Consider the following 18562-nt stretch of genomic DNA (forward strand, 5'->3'; position numbering starts at 1 on the left):
AATGATGTGGACCCCCTTCATAGAAAACAAAAACTGTAATTTATCGTAAATTAAAGATGTTGTTTTAGAGTGTACGTCTGCAATAATACACACACGTGAAAATACTGCCGTGCTTTTCTAATTTGCAGCCAGACGCCTGTGAATAGATTGACATGTTGCAATGAGGGCAAAGCACAAATGACAATTAAGTCTATTTCCAGTCTCCTATTGAAAACAAGTCAAATCTCCTGCTAATGTTTCTCACAGTCATTAACCTGTAAAAGCACAAAGTTTCAACCAAATTATAAAATTCAACAATGCAGCACACCAATATTTATTAGTTGGTTCATTTACAGACTGCAAGCAGCTTAGCGTGCTTAATCTGCAGTTATGCATCAAAGTGAGCAAATGTTTAGAATAATTTACATTCCGTTTACAGTTAAACTTTGATTCTGCTGACAAAATGAATCAATGTAGATATTTCTGGATTACATACAGAAAACAAGAACAAGAACCAGGCATTTCCCCTATAAATTGTTGAGATTTCCTCAACTTGCATTACCGATGTAAGGTATTTTAGGTCCGTATGTGATTGATTTGTTCCTTTGATAAGTCATGCATCAGGTATTGACGTCATTCAAGCATGAATTCCTGCAGAAATGAGATCTATAAAAGGTCAGGATGAGGCAGGACAGCAGACACCTGCGTGGAAACACCTGCACCCAAAGGTAGGAGCATCATTTTTTAAAAATCTTTCTACTTTTCCTCACTTTCTAATCAGACATTTTTACTTTTCGTTTTCCATTTATTTGCATTTAGGTAATTGTTAAATGCAAATAAAACATTTTTTTCCAGCTTCTATTCGTATTTGTCATGTTTGTTTCTTCCTCAGATGAATTTTCTGACTATAATCGCTGTTGCTGTGTGCGTCCTTGCACCAAGTGCAGATTGTGCCTCCAACGCGATCGGTAGGAAAAAAGAAAAATAAAATAATATGCACTTACATTTAGGAAAGCGGGGCCTACTAACCGGCTTGATTCTCTTCCAGTGTGGTGCTACCATAACTCCAGCTGCAGTAAGTATCCGCCGGGTTCCTCTGTGCGCTCTAACATCATTTGGCTGCAGCCGCTCAGCTCCTGCCTCTGCCGCAGGTGACGCCACCTGGCCGCTCATCTCCCCGCTCTATTGCAACGGGACGCGTCAGTCGCCCATCAACATCGTGTCCGCCAACGCGACGGAGGACGAGAAACTGACGGAGTTCAGCTTCCAGGGATACGACAACAGATCCGCCTTGGCCACAATCACGAACACCGGGGACACTGGTGCGTTAGACTGCGGAGGCGCAGCATCCGGCGCACGCAGATTTTATCTGGTGGCCAGATGAGTTGCATGAATCAGACGCTGAATTAGCTCTAAACTGGAAGACATCATGGAAAAAATATTAATAATATTTATTTAACAAGATTTAAGAAAAAAACCTTGAGATCTTCACTGACTCAGACGCGGTAAAGGGGAATTTATTTAATATAAATAGATAAACAAACAGCTTTCAAATGAAACTCTAATGTTGCTCACTGTGATATGCAGACAATGTTGAGTAATTGTGCTCAGATTTACATTGAATCTATTTCTTTAATTATTTTATACCAAAGCCTCAACATCTGTGTTTTTTTATGTTGGCTAAAAAAAGGCAGAAAATGTTTTTGTTGGGAATGATTTAACCCATTTTCCCAGAAGACGTGGAGGCTTCAATAAATGGAAGTTATTCACAATTTACTCCATGATAAATTGTGTAAATAATCAAATAGTTTTTTTAATAGAAGGATGATGTAGAGAGTTTAGATATTGAGTCCAAACAATAACTAATCTGGTTTGTTGGAAGTTTCATTTGTGCCATTGGAGGAAGTATTTAAAATCAGTTTTTCTTCATTTCCTTTTCTGCTTCCAGTCAAAGTGAACTTCCATGCTGGCGTCAAGGTGTCAGGAGGAGGCCTGTCTGAGAGCTACGACAGCCTGCAGTTCCACCTCCACTGGGGAAACGGCACGGCTCAGCCCGGATCAGAGCACACTGTGGACGGCAAGCGCTTCCCCATGGAGGTATTTCTAATCCCCATGCAAACGATTAGACCTCGTGTGCGTTAGCTTTCTTTAAAAAAACGTGTTTTGTTTTCATTCCTCCTTCAGCTTCACATTGTGAACAGCAAGTCGACCTACAACACCAACACCAACCTTGCTGTGCAGGACTCTGAAGGACTCGCTGCTCTCGGTTTCTTCATTGAGGTGAGCGGAGATGACCTCATGTTTGAGAGCTTTTCTGGTTTTCTGCAGCTGCTTTACCAACATCTCTCTCCACGTTTGAAGGAGCTGACAGGAGAAGACGATCAGCCAGCCAGCTGGAAGAATTTGACCTCCTACTTGTCAAGCATCTCAAATGCTGGTAAGCTGTGGGAGTGTTTCACGCTCAGCAATAATTAACTTATTTAACAAACCACCTAACTTCCTGAAATTGCCCCAAATTAACTCATTAATCATTAGCCAATAAATTATGAATTTAAAGTTTAAAAAATAAATCTATCTACATACAAGCCGAAATATAATTGTCTCTGTTCTTTTCTTTGTTCATTAATAAGAAGGTGAGGCTGTTTTGTAAATGTGACTGGACACATTGACACGCAAACTCACGGCGTTTTGAGATATTTACAGATTCTGAAAGCGTTAATTATGAGCTTTCTACATGGGAATTAAAAAAGAAGTCATGTTGTGTCCATTAATGACATTTGATTTGTAATTTAGACGCATAATAAAAGAAAAATAACATTTAGTTGTTTTGGCAGAAACAGAAATCTTCTTCTGCACCATTAAGTAACCACTTAGGTCCATCAGTTGTGTTAAATAAAAGTAATAACAGCTGTTGACATGCGAGAAAAGCGTCAGTCAGCAGAGTTGTAACAGAGACTTGTTCTCCGGCGTGGAGCCGTTCAAAAGAATCGATTCACTCCTGAACGACACATTTGCCCGTATCTTCAGTTTTTCTTTTGAGTGGCCCGGTTTTAAGCTGCTTATTCATCATTATTATTTTCAAGCAGAATCTTCTGATAAGCAAACTGCAGGCGTCGCACTTTGGCATTACGACAAACGCTCGTTTACGTGCAGTACCTCACGGACCGCTAGGGGGCAGTGTGGTAAAGCCCATTTGTTTTTGAACGCCTCACTTTGATGCTCGTTTTTCTCCCCAGGTGACATTACCACAATCCAACATAATATTTCTCTGGACGATCTCCTTTCTGGCGTGAACCGAGCCAATTACTACCGCTACCTGGGTTCGCTGACCACGCCTACCTGTGATGAAGCCGTCGTTTGGACCGTGTTCAAAGAACCGATTAAAGTCAGCAAAAACTTGGTGAGTTTCTCCATAAGGGAGGTTCTGATTTGGATCTTGCAGAGTGGTTATTTTCCCATGAGGCTAAGCGTTATCCATCCTCCCTTCAGATCGACCTCTTCAGCACAAGCATGCGCATCAAAAACTCCACCTCTCCTCTGATGGTTAATGTGTATCGAGGCATCCAGGCATCACAGCCGGTGTCAACGCAGCCGAAGGCAAGCTCCTCCACCAAATCTGGCTACTCTCTGTCTCTGATGACCTTTGCCCTCATAATGGCGAGATATTGAAACAAAAGCTCAAAAGCTCAGGTGGAAGGTCAACTTTTGGATAAAACATGCATAAAATGCCAAACCTCAGCCCTGCACATGTTGCAGGTTTTGTATGTGTGTGCGGAATGAAAAGACTTTTCTGCCTTGAACTAACTATGCAACACAAATGCATCTGTTACTTATTTACTCGTTTATTCTTCTTGCACTTTGCAGAAATGTCTGTGTGTTTAAATTGCACTAAAATCGAGCCTGAAACAGTTTTTAGTTTGTGATGAAGGTTCAAGGTGTAACTCTGGTTTATGAAGAACACATTATTTACTGTCATTGAAGATAAAAATGCTTTCAATAAAATATTTATCAATGACTTCTATGTGTTTGGTTTTTAATCTTCAGTATAGTTTTCAGTTTTTACACAAGGTTCTGTGAATTAGTCTGTGATGCAAAACAAACCTTTTTTTGGTATAAAATTATTTGTTCACAATTATATTCAGACTTTTTCTTCATAATTTTATATTTTGTTTTAAATATCAAATGACTGATGTTTTGATCAGATACTCTGTATTAGAGTATTCTTTTTACCAAATGCGTTTTTACTCTCACTTGAGTAATTTCTTAAGAAATTCATTTTCTTCAAGAAGATTTTCTTATTGCATGGATGAAGCATGAATGGATGGATTAACTATTACTAATACATTCTCTGTAATTCATATAAAAAGTGTACTATAGTCTTGGTAAATAACACCTGCGTGATCCCAGAGGCCATATTTCAACCTCTCTTCAGAACTGGAACAAATACCACTACAGAGACTTTGGACTGGTCTGAGTCACAGCTAAACAATGTCTGAATTGTAAAGATGATACGGAGTCATTAAGTAAATCAAACATCTGAATAAAAAACTTTTCTTAAAACACAAACCAATCACTGAGGTTTTTTTAGGTTTGCTTACAGTGAATTCAGATTTGTTTGATCACAGAGACAGAGCGTTAACAGCTGAGCATCGAGAGTCTCTTAGGTAAATAGGTCGCGCTGTTTCCTCAGAACCGTCTCTTGATCTTTGACTTGTCTGATTGCAGTGTCACTGAGGAATGTTCAGAATTTACCTGTGTGCTATGACATGTGACAAACACAATAACCTTCACCTTCAGGTGCACAACAGAAATAAACCAAAATATGTCCTTGAAGGCGATTAGACGAGTTTCTGATACGACTTCAGTAAAGTGTTGTTTGGGTAATTGAGGTGCGTTCCACCTGTATTGGTGTTAAAACAAGGTGCAGCTCTTGTTCCTCATTTGGGTTCCTCTGTTAGGCAAGGCAAGTTTATTTTAAAAAAAAAACATTTCAGCGACAATCAAAGTGTTTCATATGATAAAAACATAAAACAATACATATCAATGACATAGTAAATAACAGGAAAGATATAGTATAATGTTTAATATTTATCAAAGGCAAAGCTAAACAACTTGGGTTTTTGCCTTGATTTAAAAAACATCAGCGCTTCAGCAGTTTTATGAAAGCTTGTTCCAGATTAGAGGAGCTTAGACGCTGAATGCTGCTTCTCCATGTTTGGTTCTTGTTCTGGGGTTGCAGAGACTAAAGTTAGAAGACCTGAGGGCTCTGGAAGGTTGATCCAGAGACTTTAATGAATCTTGATTCCATGATTTATAAAAGTATTTTAAATTCTATTCTCTGAGCTGCAGGGAGCAACAAAACTTAGCTTCCTGGTTTCAGTCAGAACGACAGCAGCAGCGTTCTGGACCAGTTGCAGCTGGAGGATCCGTTCATCAGACCTGTATGTTGCAGTAATCAATGCAAATAAAGATAACATGTGAATTTTAAAAATTCTGCTGAGACATTAGTACTTTAGTCCTGGAAATGTTCTTCAGATGATAAAAGACTGACTTTTCTAACCACCTTTATGTGTCTCTGAAGGTTCAAGATTGATCAGTAGTTTGTAGCTGTGATACCTGAAGCTCTACAGACTCTTGATCCTTTGGTTAAATTGATGTTGCATCTGTTCAATATTTTTGATTGGTTCATAGTCATATAGTGACACTGTAATGTAGACCTGTGCATCATCTGCATAAATAAGGACCTTTATTTTGCTATATCTAAAAACCCGAGTTACACTGTAAAACACTTGAGCCGCATTTAGTTGTGTCTACTATCTTCTACTCTTTAAGTCAAATAAATTTAGCAAGTTTTAGATTTTGTGTGTTTGTGAAAGATTAACTCGCAGTGGTAGATTGACTGTGTGAGTTTTCAAAACAGGAAACTTTTCCAGGACTCAGGGAAATTATCGTTTACCCTCAACAGCCCCGCAGGGCAAAAATCGAGCTAACATGTTGGAAATTAACTGTGGCGATGCACAGTGGGGCAGGTGTCAGCACTGCCTTCACACGCTTGTGGGTGTGTGCGTGTGTGTGTGTGTGTGTGTGTGTGTGTGTGTGTGTGTGTGTGTGTGTGTGTGTGTGTGTGTGTGTGTGTGTGTGTGTGTGTGTGTGTGTGTGTGTGTGGGTGTGTGTGGGTGTTGTTTGCCAACCTCCCTGGGGTGTAACCCACCTTTACAAGCAGAAGTTGGTTGAATGGGTGGAAATTTACCCTGACAGGGAAACACTTTCAACTTTTTCACGTCAGTTATTTAAAGTTTTGTCTTTTTGTTTGCAAATACATGAACATACCCAGGAGGAAACGCACTGGAATTCAATGTTTAGTTGTATTTAGATCTTTCTTCATTTCAGACAAAAAAAAACAAAAACTACAATTAAAGGAAAAAAACTAAACTTTAACATTGACAAAAGAAATCTGAAAAAATCTTTTAGATGAGTTCATTAATACCTGTGCAAATTTTTATACCACCTGTTACATGCAGATTTTGTGTGTTCACAAAATCAGCATTTTTTTTTATTGTTGTGATAATTTATGCAATTTATGTTGCTAAATAGGAAGCCTGCCTTCCTCTATAGGAAGCTTATAGGTCTTCTCCATACATACAGCTGTAATCAGTGTGACAGAAACCCTGTTTACTCTCATTTTCACCCTAACAGAAAGTCACAATTGGTGCAATTTAGTCAAAATACTTTACTTAAGTCTTAAACTGTTATTTAAAACGTATTGGTTTTATGGTTTCACTATTTATTTATTTTATTTTAACTGTGGAAGTGAAAAAGTGTCCAGCGATGCCAGTGGGCCTTCCAGTGTCTCAGAGGTTGCTGTAATTGCCAATTTTCCAAAGCAGCAACAGAGCAGCAGCCAAAGCAACATAAAAGCTTCTGGGAAATTAAGTTCCTGGGTTCAGGGTGGCCCAGTGAAATCACCCTTAAACCCGACAAAAACAAATGTCCTTACAAAAGAAAACACAAAATAGTTTTATGCTTTTTTTATGCTCAACGTTCTCAAATATCCTTACGAAAGGAAACACAAAACCAAACTTCCTGCATGCATGTTCTCTTAGGATGCTCTAGTTTCTCCCCTCATTCTAGAAACACAACTGTTGGGTTAATTGGTTTCCCTGAACATTCCTGATAAGCAAGTTTAGACCTCAAATAGGTGTGTTGTTGGATAGAGAAATGCTTCTTGAAGCCTGTCAGACAGTGTATAAATCAGTTTACTGTGTGAAATATCTTTTCACTAATGACTCATTTTGTGAGAACTTTTCCTGTTCGACTGGTTTGCTGTTATGAAAACATTATATACCAAAGAAAAATATATGGAAAAAAAGCTATATTTTTTAAATCTATGATCTCTTCTGGGAAGTCTGTCCTCAAGGTTCAGGATTGTTTCTGGGGTTTTTCTTTGTGATTTCTGATTATTCATTTTACACTGAGAACTCCATTAAAATAAACAATTCATCTGTGTGAATCTCTGAGGATTTCATTCAAATAGAATTTTATCCAAATATTAATACAAAAACAAGTAAGTTCAGACAATTATATAACAGCAAACCTCAAACTGTTTAATAACAAATATTCAAATATATTCAGCAGTTGCGCAAGGCATAGAAAATCTAACTACCATATTTGAAATTGTGATAACTTAAAAGGATAATTGGTTGAATATATTTTAAAACTCATCTACAACATTTGGAAATCAGAACAAGGCGCCTCAGTTTTAATCTTCTAACCTTCTAAATGTGTTTGTCTGGATCAGATAAGAAGACGTGAAAGAAGAGCTGCATTTGCTGAATAATGGTGTTAAATATCAATCTCTCCAAACAGACATGACGCATTTTTGTCCATTTTTATCTTACAAACACAAAGATGTGAAACACAACTGGGAAGGGAGAGTGCTACTATCCTACAGCTGCCAAATCCTGAAAGTAAACCCTTTATAATCAAGAAATAAATCTGCATGAGGGTAGAAAGGTGCAGAGAAAACAGCCCATATTAGTTAATTATTTACAGAAATCAACCCATTAATTATTAGCATAACAGCAACCAGCAGCAGACAGTCGCTCCTCAGTGACAGAGACGATCTGTTGAAGCTGCAGCTGCAGGACGGTGGCTTCCCAGGATTCTGCGGCGCCGCCGTCGGAGGAGGACCCGGACACCGCAGCCAGTTCATCCCAGTGGCCTTGGGAGAAACGTACTCCTGGTTCATGCCCCCGTCCTTCAGCACCCAGTAGAAGTCGCCTTTGAAGAAGTAGGCGTCTCCTGAAGAATGACAGCAGCAGCAACGTTCAGTGAGGACAACCGAAGAAGCTTGACAGCTGCGTTGAACTGATCCGTCTCTGTGGTTCTGTGCTCTCTGCAGCCGCGGTGATTCTCTACACCAGGAGCATCAAACTCATTTTCACATTCAGGCCAAATCAAGGCCGCTCTTAAAGGCCCGGTTGTCCCAGAATGTATTGATAAAGCCCGGGTACAAACTTTTAAAACATTAATAAATTCTTAAAATTACATTATATTGACTGCTTTTTAACATCAATAAGACCTCCAGGGTTTTGTGATTATTTGCAATAAAAATCAAATGTTTGTGGTACAAATTAAGAAGCATTTGCAATAATTGCATTTATATATAACAGTAAATGTTTTACTATAAGTTGACAGTAAGAAAGTTAACATCACTTAAACTGGATGTTTTTCACCATTTTTACCAAAAAATCTACAATAAACACAATTATGCCTTAGCAAAGAAAAGTGCTGGGATTTGTTGATTCTCCACAAAAATTTCATTTCAACCAAAAGGGTGAATAATCTTTTTTTTTTTTTAAATACACACAAAAAAACTACCAATAACAACTTTGAATTGCTTTGTTGTTTTGGTAACATTATATTTGAAGGGCTGTGCATAAGATTAACGTGATGCTGTCGTAAACATATAACACCTGTTATGAACATGAACCTTGTTTGTGTTTGCAGCTGTGGTTGTCATTTGGTAAATAATGACACTTTTAATGCAAAGTTGCATTAAAAGTCCATTGAAAGTGAAAACAACTTTGCATTATTTGGACAATAATGACCCCTTTAACGCAAAGTTATATTAACAGTGTCATGCATGAACAATTTGATTATTCGCAGAATAACTCCTTCATGTTTATGACAATGTCGTGTCAGTTTTATGCACACTCCTTCAATTAAAGCATAACCAAAGATTTTTACAGTAGTTCTGCATTTTCATATTTTAAATTGTGATTCCCCCTTTACCTTGTAAATATTTTAAACAACATTTGAATGTGTTTTTTTACTTGGTTATTTATTTGTTTACTTATTTATAAAGTAGAGCTGCCTGCGATCCACTGTTGACAACATTCTTCATATGAAAACATGTAGTTTGGTTTATCTGCCTACAGCTTATGTTACCTGAACCCCAGGTGATGACATCATCCATGTGGGTCGGCATTCCCGTCCAGAGGTCATTGCTCCGTGGGTAGCCGGGATCCGGCTCCGGATGGCCTGTTTTTTGGCTTTCGTCAAACCTCCAAAACTGCCCCCCGCTGAACAGGTACGTCTTCCCGTTGTGGGCCCAGACGAAGGCTGCGTCCACCCGGTCCGGCGTGGCGCCGCTCGCCGTCACCATTCTCCAGTCGGAAAGGGGTCGGGGGTAACCGCTCATCACCTTTGTGTCGCTGAAGACCCAGTACTGCGAGCCTGGACACATCAACATGGTTCAAGACTTTTGGTGGATTTCTGCTTTGAAATGAAATGCCTCGCAAAAAATATTCATACCTCCATACTTTAGTGGTTTTTAATGGCATACAGGAACTTGTTTTAAATCATAAAAAGTCCTTAAAGTCCTTACAAAAAGTATTTATTCAACTAGCAGATTATTTTACTTACAATATGGGGAAAATATTGTATTAAGTGGAATTAGTTCTTTCTTTTTATTTACTTGAAACAAGCTCTTGTAAGGTAGTTTTGTCTTATTTCAAGTACACTAAGATATTAGCAATAGAAAGTAGACCAAAAATATTAACATTTTGTTTTCTTTCCGTGGAGTATATTTTATTAATATTAAAACTGTTTGTTTTAATATTAAAAATTGAACCAAGACAAAAATACTTGGTTTGATTTTGTGTTTTTGCAGTGTCGGTTTGGTTTCTCTTTGCTTCCGCAATAGATATTTGAGCAAACTGCTGCAAGCTGCAAACATGTGGGATGAATCAGCCAGGATCAAACTCTCTACTGTAAAACAGAGCCGCAGATTAAGCTGTGGCTTTATTACCGATGAAGAAGATGATTTTGCTGTCGCTCTTTCTCTCATAAACGGCGTCGACTTTGTTTGTTCCTGTCGGAAGGCCCATCCAAAAGTTTGTGATCACAGCCGGCCTTAAGGACACCAGAGAGCCGTCTCGCGTAGTTCTCCAGAAATGTGCACCTGTTAAACAAAGAACGGGGTTAAAACATGACAACAATATTTATTTGTAATTGCTGAACTTTTATGCATGTGTTTCTTCTTGCCTCTGAAGAAGAAAACCTCTCCTCTAATGTTTGCTACTGCGTCAAAGCCTCCCTGGCATCGCTCATCGAATGGAGGCTCAGGACTGAAACAGGGAGAGATTTTAAATGCAGTTACAGGAGAACACCACTAGATGGCGGAACAAGACTAAATGTGACCACAGTTCACAGTTTACACTCCTAATAATGTGAATAAATATTTTTATTTTGATATATTCTTTCAGTGGAAACATATTAAAACATTTCAATTGTGAATCATAACAAAAAGCAAGTCGAGTTTCATGATTTTGTTGAGTTTCCATAATATATATATATATATATATATGTATATGAGCTGCACTGGGCTGTAAGCCTCTGGTTTCTCCTCCTCTCGGTTTCCCACCAGGATGCAGCAGAGGGCTGAGTCTTTAACAAATCTCCTATGCAGGATGCAGCCCTGCGTCTCCAACAGCGAACCGTGGATTCTTTCACCCCAAGCTTACATGCAGTTTATATGGTGCTACTTAAAAGCTGCACCATATAAATTTCTTAGTGTGGTTTCCACTATGAGGAGTTTGAAAACATTTCTCCATAGTGACCCTGGTGGTTGAAGAAAAAAGCCGCGTGCTTCAAACCGTGGGGAAAAAGTAGCAGCTTATAGTCCAGAACATACGGTAATTCTCACTCATTTAAATTCAGTTTCATTTACTAATATAGAGCAAACGTCATCTGGAGACGCTTTACCAAAACAACAAGAAAACTTTTTAATTTAATCCCACTCACAAGTATGACATGTTATTGAGTGGAAAGTTTCCTTTGCTCATTGTGACACCTTGAGCTCGAACAGGATGAGTTCATTTCCTACCAGCATGAAAGATGCCACAGATTCAGACACGACTATAAAAATAATGCTTTGAACAATTTGTGAGAAGTGACCTGACATACAGATTTTGACATATTTTACATATTTCACCTTGTTCACAAGTAAAACACTCAGAGACTCTGCAACTCTTCTGATTCCTGTCTTGGTTGTTCTGTTTACATCTCCAAACCTCCTAACACTGAAACTTTGCAGATTAAGAACAGTCTGAGTGTTTTTAATAGAGACGAGGTGAAGGAGGCTAATGCTAGGATGCTTTATCTTTTCCCAAACCAGTTTGGATTGTTTCCAGATTCGTCGTTTGGTTCCTCACACATGAAAGCCAATCATTCTGGATCAAACTGTAAATAAAATCTAAAATCCTCCTCCAACAGCGACCCAAATTTACAAACTTCATGTCTTCTGAAGGAGAAGACAAAATTTGGACCCAATGACAAGACAAATGTTTGTAGGAATCGACACAATGCTTTCAACAAACCAACCCCGAAGAAACTATCAATCATAGTCATGTTAGCATTATGCTAGCAGGTTTGAATCCTGGACTCACCTGCAACTATTTTATTTTTTATTAGTACTGGATATGTTAAAAAAAAGGACTCTTGTTAATACCCTACAAGTCAACATTTGGGTCCTGAACCAGGAAACCAACCAGTTTAAATCACCAGTTCTTGTACGAAGAGAAGAGTTGCCAGATATCAGAATAATGTAAAAAAAAGAGGCTGAACGCATGACGCACCATCCCAGTGAACAGAACCTGACAGAATAATGTCAGGACCTGGTTGGTTGTTTCCAAAAGCAAGTGGTTCCTCAGAATGCTGTCTGTATTCCACCGAAATACAACAGTTCCAATGAATCATAAAATCCCCGACTTCAGCTTTGGAAACATCTATGATGGCAGAACAGAATTAGAAGTTGTGGTATTTCACTTCTGTGAACTCACAGCCTTGTTGGCCTCGGGGGAAGAGGACTCGGAAACAGCGGGGGGTCAGGATTAACTCCACCTGGTCGTGTGTCGTCTCTGGCGCCTGAAACACAGAATCATGACTTTAAATAGGAACTGAAACCTGATGACAGCATGAGAAAAGTGGCGGAAGAACCATATACTTCTGTTCAGTTCCAAAACGCACACAGCTGAACAGAAGTAGCAGATCCAACACTGATCAGGATTAAAAATAACAATTTTATCCCCAATCTAAATCGCTTGTTTTAAGAAAAAATAAAGTTACCATCAAACACAAACTTCATTTCTAATAACAGCAAGCTGAACTTTTATTTTTCTGTTTTTATGACAATTTTAACTTTAACAAAACTTTATTAGTTTGTGAAAGGGGCTGAAGATGGAGATATTCCCCAGATTATTACAGATTACCTACTGATCTAAAAGCAACACAGCTTCACCTCAGAATATAACACGATTTAACCTCTTAAAAACCTTCTAAAACATTTGCAAATTAATGTTTCACTTTCACTGAAGTGTTTCTAAGCACTTTAGTTTAAACTGTGCGCTGAGTGAATAATCTGAGCCAAACAAAAGATTAATTGGAGCTTTTTCAGAGGCAAAGCAGGGAGTTGATTTAGATCACAACAATCAAACACAACGAGAAGCAAAGCAATTTACAGGAGAAACATTAAAAGAACAAAACATTACGTTTTGCTATAGAAAGTTTAAAACGGTTTATGAAAACGTGCTGTAATCCACATTGTCTTCTATCCTCCACATTGCAAAAACACAAAATGCAGTTTCTACTGTAAATATCGTACTGCTTCAAATAAAACAGAGCTAACCTAAAAGTTAGTTGTTAGTTATTTTTGCCTTATTTCAAGTGTAACAAGATATTTACACTGGAAATGAGGCAAAAATACTTGGTGAGATTTTGTGTTTTGTTCATTTTTAAAACCTTTTTAACCAAAAAGGTCCTAAGCTTATTATTTATTTTTATTTTTATTTAATTTATTTTACTAATGTGAACATCGTTAGTGGAAAAAAGTAGCGGCTTATAGTCTGAAAAATACGGTAAATGCATTCTAGAGTTTGCAGAGCAGAGACTGTGGGTGCCACTGACCGTACAGCTGCTGGATGGCCAGCCTGTCGTCCAGTTCCAGCTTGTACTGGGAGACGTCTCCCACCGGGCCCTGGTAGTACGGCCTCATGATGGACGGATCCGAGGAGGAGTGGGAGAGGCCGAGCGCGTGGCCGAACTCGTGCACCGCCACGGTGAACAGGTCTGTGGTGCTGCCGTCGCCTGTGCAAGTGGAAACATCAGCAAAAACACTCAATCTGACCAAGATTTTGGTCTATTTTAAAGCGCAATTATCTCAGTACAGTTGGTCTGAGACAAAACTAACTTACAAATAAGTTGTTAGTCAGATATTTGAGCATGTCTGAAGTAAATAATCCACTAATCTTATAAGGGACTATTTCGCCTTTAATAAGACATTTTGCCCAAATTATATCGTAAGTGAGATAATCTGTCAGTGGAAGCAGAACAGGGTTGCTGGGTAATGGGCTGGGCCTTGGGTTAGGGTTTAGGGTTAGGGTTAGGGTTAGGGTTAAGTTAAGGGTTAGGGTTAAAAAGGTCTTACCTCTCACTGAGAAGTCACTCGTAAGTTAGTTTTGTCTTATTTGAATTGCAGCAGAAACTTTACCAAAAGTAAATTTTTTGCGCTGTTTCATATTTCTGTCACTGTTATTGTAAAATTGTACCTCCGTAGCTCCAGGTCTCATGGTCGTCAAAGTGCGTGTCGCCGCTGACTTCGTCCGCGCCAGGAAAGAAGGCGTGGGCCAGGGTGCCGCCCGGCCCGTCGAACGGATACCCGTCTTCATGGAGCAGGGAGGCAAACGAGACTCTGATGTCGCCTGCAGCCGCGCCGTCGCCCGGCAGCTGCCTGAAGCTCAGCGGAGCGGCGTCACTCCAGGCTTTCAAGGCGTGAGCCAGGAGACTTTTCACCTCGTTATGGCGAACAGGGGATCTTGACGGGAAGCTGTGGATGCTGGAAATAAGAAAAAAAGACTTTATTAGAACAAACACTTCAAAAACAGAACATTTTACCAGGTATTTTTGGCCTGATTAGTAGTTCAAATATCTTAGTACATTTGAACTAAGAGAAAAATAACTTACAAGTAACTTTTCAGTAAGACATGGGAACTTGTTCTTGGGCAATAATTCATAAATATTGATAGAAAAAGTACTAGTTATATGTCATTTGCCAGTGAATCAATGACTTATCATGAGTCCCATATTATTAGAAGTTACCATATGGGAAAATATATTGTTACACTACAATACTTTACTATGTACAACAATGTTTTCAACAATATTAAGAAATTATTGACCTAAAAAAAGCTCATATTTCTTTGGAAGTATGTCTTGTTATGAGTGAAATAGTCTAATAATGGAACCAATACATTTTCATCAATATTGTTTATTTAACACAGGCTTGTATATTTTGCTGAAAAGATGCTTATAAGTTAGTTTTGTCTCCTTTCAAGTTTGCTAAGGTATTTTCAGTAGAGACTAAACAAAAATATTTGGCAAGATTTTCTGTTTTTGCATTTCAAGTTATTTTCTTGCTTCTCTAAATCAGACAATAATAAGTGAGAATGATTTAACAAGAACACTTTCAGACAGAGTGGGGTTTTCAAATGAAAACAGCTGTTTGCAAATTAGATATGAAACATCAAAAGAGTTAAAAAAATAAATATGTGGTTCCCCTGATATTAAGCTGTGAAACTGCGGTTAACGAAATGATCATGATTCATGCAGTTGCGTGTTGAACCTGCAGAGCAGCATGACAGGAAACACACCTCCATGTGAGATCAGTCTTGTGCCACTTTTGGCCTAACAGAGCGTATCTCTTCCTCCTCCTCCTCCTCCTCATCTCCTCGCCTCCGATGATGTCTGGGAGCGAGCATCGCGGCGTGGACATGAGCTTCAGCGTTTCGCTGTCTGGAGCAACAGTTCGACATCATGTGTTAAACTGAGTGGACAAAAGGAGAACTTAGACAATGTTCCCACTCGATGTGATGCAAGAGCCACAAACCTCAAGGAGTTTTAATGGGATTGTGTGTAGAAAATTACATAAATTCATCTTTACAGTTCAGACGGATTCTGTCAAAAACATCAGTTGTCACAGATCTTCAATTGGATCCAGGTGTGGGCTTTGACTAGGTCATTCTAACACTTTAGCCATTCATTTGCTCTCTATTGAGCTCCATCCATCATCTTTTTTAACTCTGACCATCGTCCTTGTTCCTTTTGAAACAAAAGCATTCCCACAGCATAATGCAGCCACCACTGTGTTACAAGGGAGAGATGATGTTTTCAGGATTATGTGGAGTTTTGTTTTTTTCTTTTGTTTCATAAAAACAGCAGTGGAAAAGGTTCAGTCTCAGCTTTTTCCAAATATATATTTTGGCACCAAATATATCAAAATACATATTTATATTTAAAACTACATGGAATAATACAACCTAAACTTCACTACATGTGGAAAAACAATTTCTATATTATTTTTTGCAGTTGTTTTACAAATAATAGGTTAACATTTTCCTGTTGGGGAAAAATATCAAACTTGTTAACTTGTTTATAGTATATTTAATGTTTTTCAGCTGCTGTTACTTTCAAATCGTTGAAAATAACAATAAATACCACTCTGCACTTCAAAATCAAAATATTCTTGTTTTACTTTGCTATCCTGTAAGGTTAAAACCAACAGCCACAACAACACTGGTTTCATTTAACTGGTTATGAATGATGCTAATGATAGTAGGTATGCTACGCATATTAGCTAGTTTAGGAACGGTAAAACATTTGGTGTTGACATGTTCGGATGGGGAAAATTTAAATTAAAATCTGCTTGGGGCCCCAAAAAGGCTTGGACCGGCCCTGGAGGTTTGACTGTAACATGTCAAAACATAAAAAAATAAATACTTTTGTAAGGCAAAATATGAAAAACATCATTCGCAAATCATGTTTTTTTTGCATGTGTGTATTCTACCAATTAATCCGGTTTCCTGGATCCCTCCGAATCTCTGCATGACGCGGATCGCTTGCTCAATCCCTTCTTTGGTCTGCAGTTTGCTGGTGCGTGGATCTGGAGGGGGAAGGTAGCCATATCTGCTCAGCCAGTCCTAAACAGGAAGGGAAATAAGGAAACTAAGAGAAATGAAGCAATTCGCAGAAGAAAAAACAAAGAACCAGCCTTGTTTTTATTGCTTTTGGTAAATTACTGGCTGATGCAACAAAGACAGGGAAAGAAATCTAAATCATTTGATGTCACACCAACTGCAACGCCGATGACGTCAGGAGCAGCAGCAGCATGTCGGCCTTTATTGATGCAAAACCTCCATCCTCATTACGCAGGTTAGATATCAGAGCAAATGTTCTACTTCAAATTCATTTTAAAAAGCCCAGATGTGACAGAAACGTCTTCAGAAGTTAAGAAATGTGATTTTGAAACCATGTGAGGCTCCACCCTGACAAAGCGTTTGATTTCGCAGCCAAAAGGAAAAGGTGTTGAAAACGGTCTCTTTGTGGTTTTCTGGGTGTTTCTGGGTGGCTGCTGGTTTGTACCTGACTAAAAGGAAACTTTTGTGCTGTTATACTGCAAAACTTAAGATGTTTTATCCCAGGTGTGTCATTTTGGAACAATGTCCTCAAAGAGCCGGTGGATGCATTTTGGAAATCTTAATAAAACACTTTCTCAGCATTTAATCTTGTTAAGATTAAATTATATTAAACATATTTTCACTTTGTTTTTATGTTTTGCACAATGCAGAAAAACTGCTTTGATTGGATTGTGAAAATAATATTTAAGTACACAACTGAGGGCCACATAAATCATATGTCGGGCCAGATTTGGCCCCCGGGCCTTGAGTTTGACACACATTTATATTGTTTTTTTTCTTCTTTTTAATCTAAAGAAATAATACATTCAAAGACAGAAGAGAAAAAACCTGTTTTGACTCATACCTGCCTTAGAAAAGTGAAATGTTTCAGAGAAGTTCTTGTTTTTATGACTTTTCCACTTATCAGTTATTATTATGTCATTTATAATATTTATTTTTAAGGAGAAAAATAAATAAATGTAACTCTTGACAGAATATTAATTGAACTCTTTACTGTAAAAAAAGACATTTTGTTTTGCCAATCCTTCATAAAGTATGAGTTTTTGTTCTTATGTATGTTTTAAATGATTCTAAAATGAAATTTAAAATTGCACATGTTTTGTAAACATTCTACAAATGTGACAGAAAGAGAGGTTATAATTTAAGAGAAGAAATAAATGTTAAAAATAATGCTTCTTTTTTTATCTGTGTGTTTATGGAATGGATTAAATGGTGAGTTTGAAAAAAGTACAAATATAAACCGACTTAAAAACTATTTTAAAAAAGGAGCTCATTGGGAAATAGACCAAAAATGCAGTTATTCATGTTAAAACTATTAATTATGTTATTAAAATGTTAAAGGTTTTGCAATATAGCACATGCAAATGAGATGCAATTTCGCCCTAAAAACCTCCAAAGTGCTGCAAACATTAAATTCACTACAAGCGCAATTCCGCTTCATTTTTCTGCGTCAAATTGGAACATTTTTGCACCACAAAGCAGCAGGAGAAGCGGTTCACTCACCACCGCTCTGCTGTACTGGTTGGACTGGGCCGCTGCGCGTCCCGTGAAGTTCACCATCATCACCATCATCACCATCCACAGCTCCAGCTCCATCCCTGCAAACAAAGCGCGGCGTCATCCACTGAAACTTTGGAAACGTTTCCGCGTGAAAGCGAAGAAGAGCCTCATTTCACCGCTGCGTCTGCGCCGCATCACGTCTGTCTGCGGAGACCAGGCTGCGCTGATCGATGCGCCGAACCGTCTGCGCTCCTTGTGGCTGCAGAGCAAAAAGGTTCTGCTTTTTATTTCCGACAAGCGGATGTCGAGCGCATAAGTCACCGGTGGAAACAGTTTGTGTCTCATAAGGCTCGTCCAAACTTGGACTCCTGCTGCTCTCGCAATACTCAAACTGCCAACGCGGATCTGTGACGTCATAATAAAACATCTATTAAGTTGAAATTGAATGTATTTTTGTTTGGATTTAATTTCTTTTTGTAGAAGTTCAACTCAAAGGAGCATGAAGTTGTGAAGTAAAAGTAATTACACATATCAAAATTTTTTATGGGTGC

General features: G+C 38.4%; 2 protein-coding genes across 2 annotated transcripts; one reads left to right on the forward strand and one right to left on the reverse strand.

The window, feature by feature from the left end:
* The first annotated feature begins 572 nt into the window (after positions 1–572).
* Positions 573–3982, forward strand: ca15b (carbonic anhydrase XVb). The gene is made up of 9 exons (XM_055057833.1): positions 573–707; positions 872–947; positions 1028–1054; positions 1131–1301; positions 1928–2076; positions 2164–2259; positions 2341–2416; positions 3216–3379; positions 3469–3982. Exons 1-9 carry the CDS (start codon positions 639–641, stop codon positions 3646–3648), a joined length of 1008 nt encoding a protein of 335 aa, XP_054913808.1. The 5' UTR covers positions 573–638; the 3' UTR covers positions 3649–3982.
* Positions 3983–6992: 3010 nt separating this feature from the next.
* Positions 6993–18288, reverse strand: mmp25b (matrix metallopeptidase 25b). The gene is made up of 11 exons (XM_055058079.1): positions 18188–18288; positions 18015–18109; positions 16382–16514; positions 15189–15330; positions 14088–14374; positions 13447–13626; positions 12324–12408; positions 10528–10610; positions 10292–10444; positions 9430–9717; positions 6993–8280 (listed from the first exon to the last, which is right to left on the reverse strand). Exons 1-11 carry the CDS (start codon positions 18204–18206, stop codon positions 8018–8020), a joined length of 1728 nt encoding a protein of 575 aa, XP_054914054.1. The 5' UTR covers positions 18207–18288; the 3' UTR covers positions 6993–8017.
* Positions 18289–18562: the final 274 nt, after the last annotated feature.

Source organism: Poeciliopsis prolifica, unplaced genomic scaffold (genome assembly GCF_027474105.1).
Source record: "Poeciliopsis prolifica strain line A6 unplaced genomic scaffold, Auburn_PproV2 SCAFFOLD049, whole genome shotgun sequence".
Lineage (NCBI taxonomy): Eukaryota > Metazoa > Chordata > Actinopteri > Cyprinodontiformes > Poeciliidae > Poeciliopsis > Poeciliopsis prolifica.

Bases quoted from the DNA above. Each gene is read 5' to 3' on its own strand.
- ca15b (XM_055057833.1), top strand. From the start codon at position 639: ATGAGATCTATAAAAGGTCAGGATGAGGCAGGACAGCAGACACCTGCG. The intron at 708-871 runs GTAGGAGCATCA...TTTCTTCCTCAG, and splicing joins GGAAACACCTGCACCCAAAG to ATGAATTTTCTGACTATAAT. The intron at 948-1,027 runs GTAGGAAAAAAG...ATTCTCTTCCAG, and splicing joins TTGTGCCTCCAACGCGATCG to TGTGGTGCTACCATAACTCC.
- mmp25b (XM_055058079.1), bottom strand. The intron at 9,718-10,291 runs GTAATAAAGCCA...TGATGTGTCCAG, and splicing joins CAAAATCATCTTCTTCATCG to GCTCGCAGTACTGGGTCTTC. The intron at 8,281-9,429 runs GTAACATAAGCT...GTCATTCTTCAG, and splicing joins TGTCATCACCTGGGGTTCAG to GAGACGCCTACTTCTTCAAA.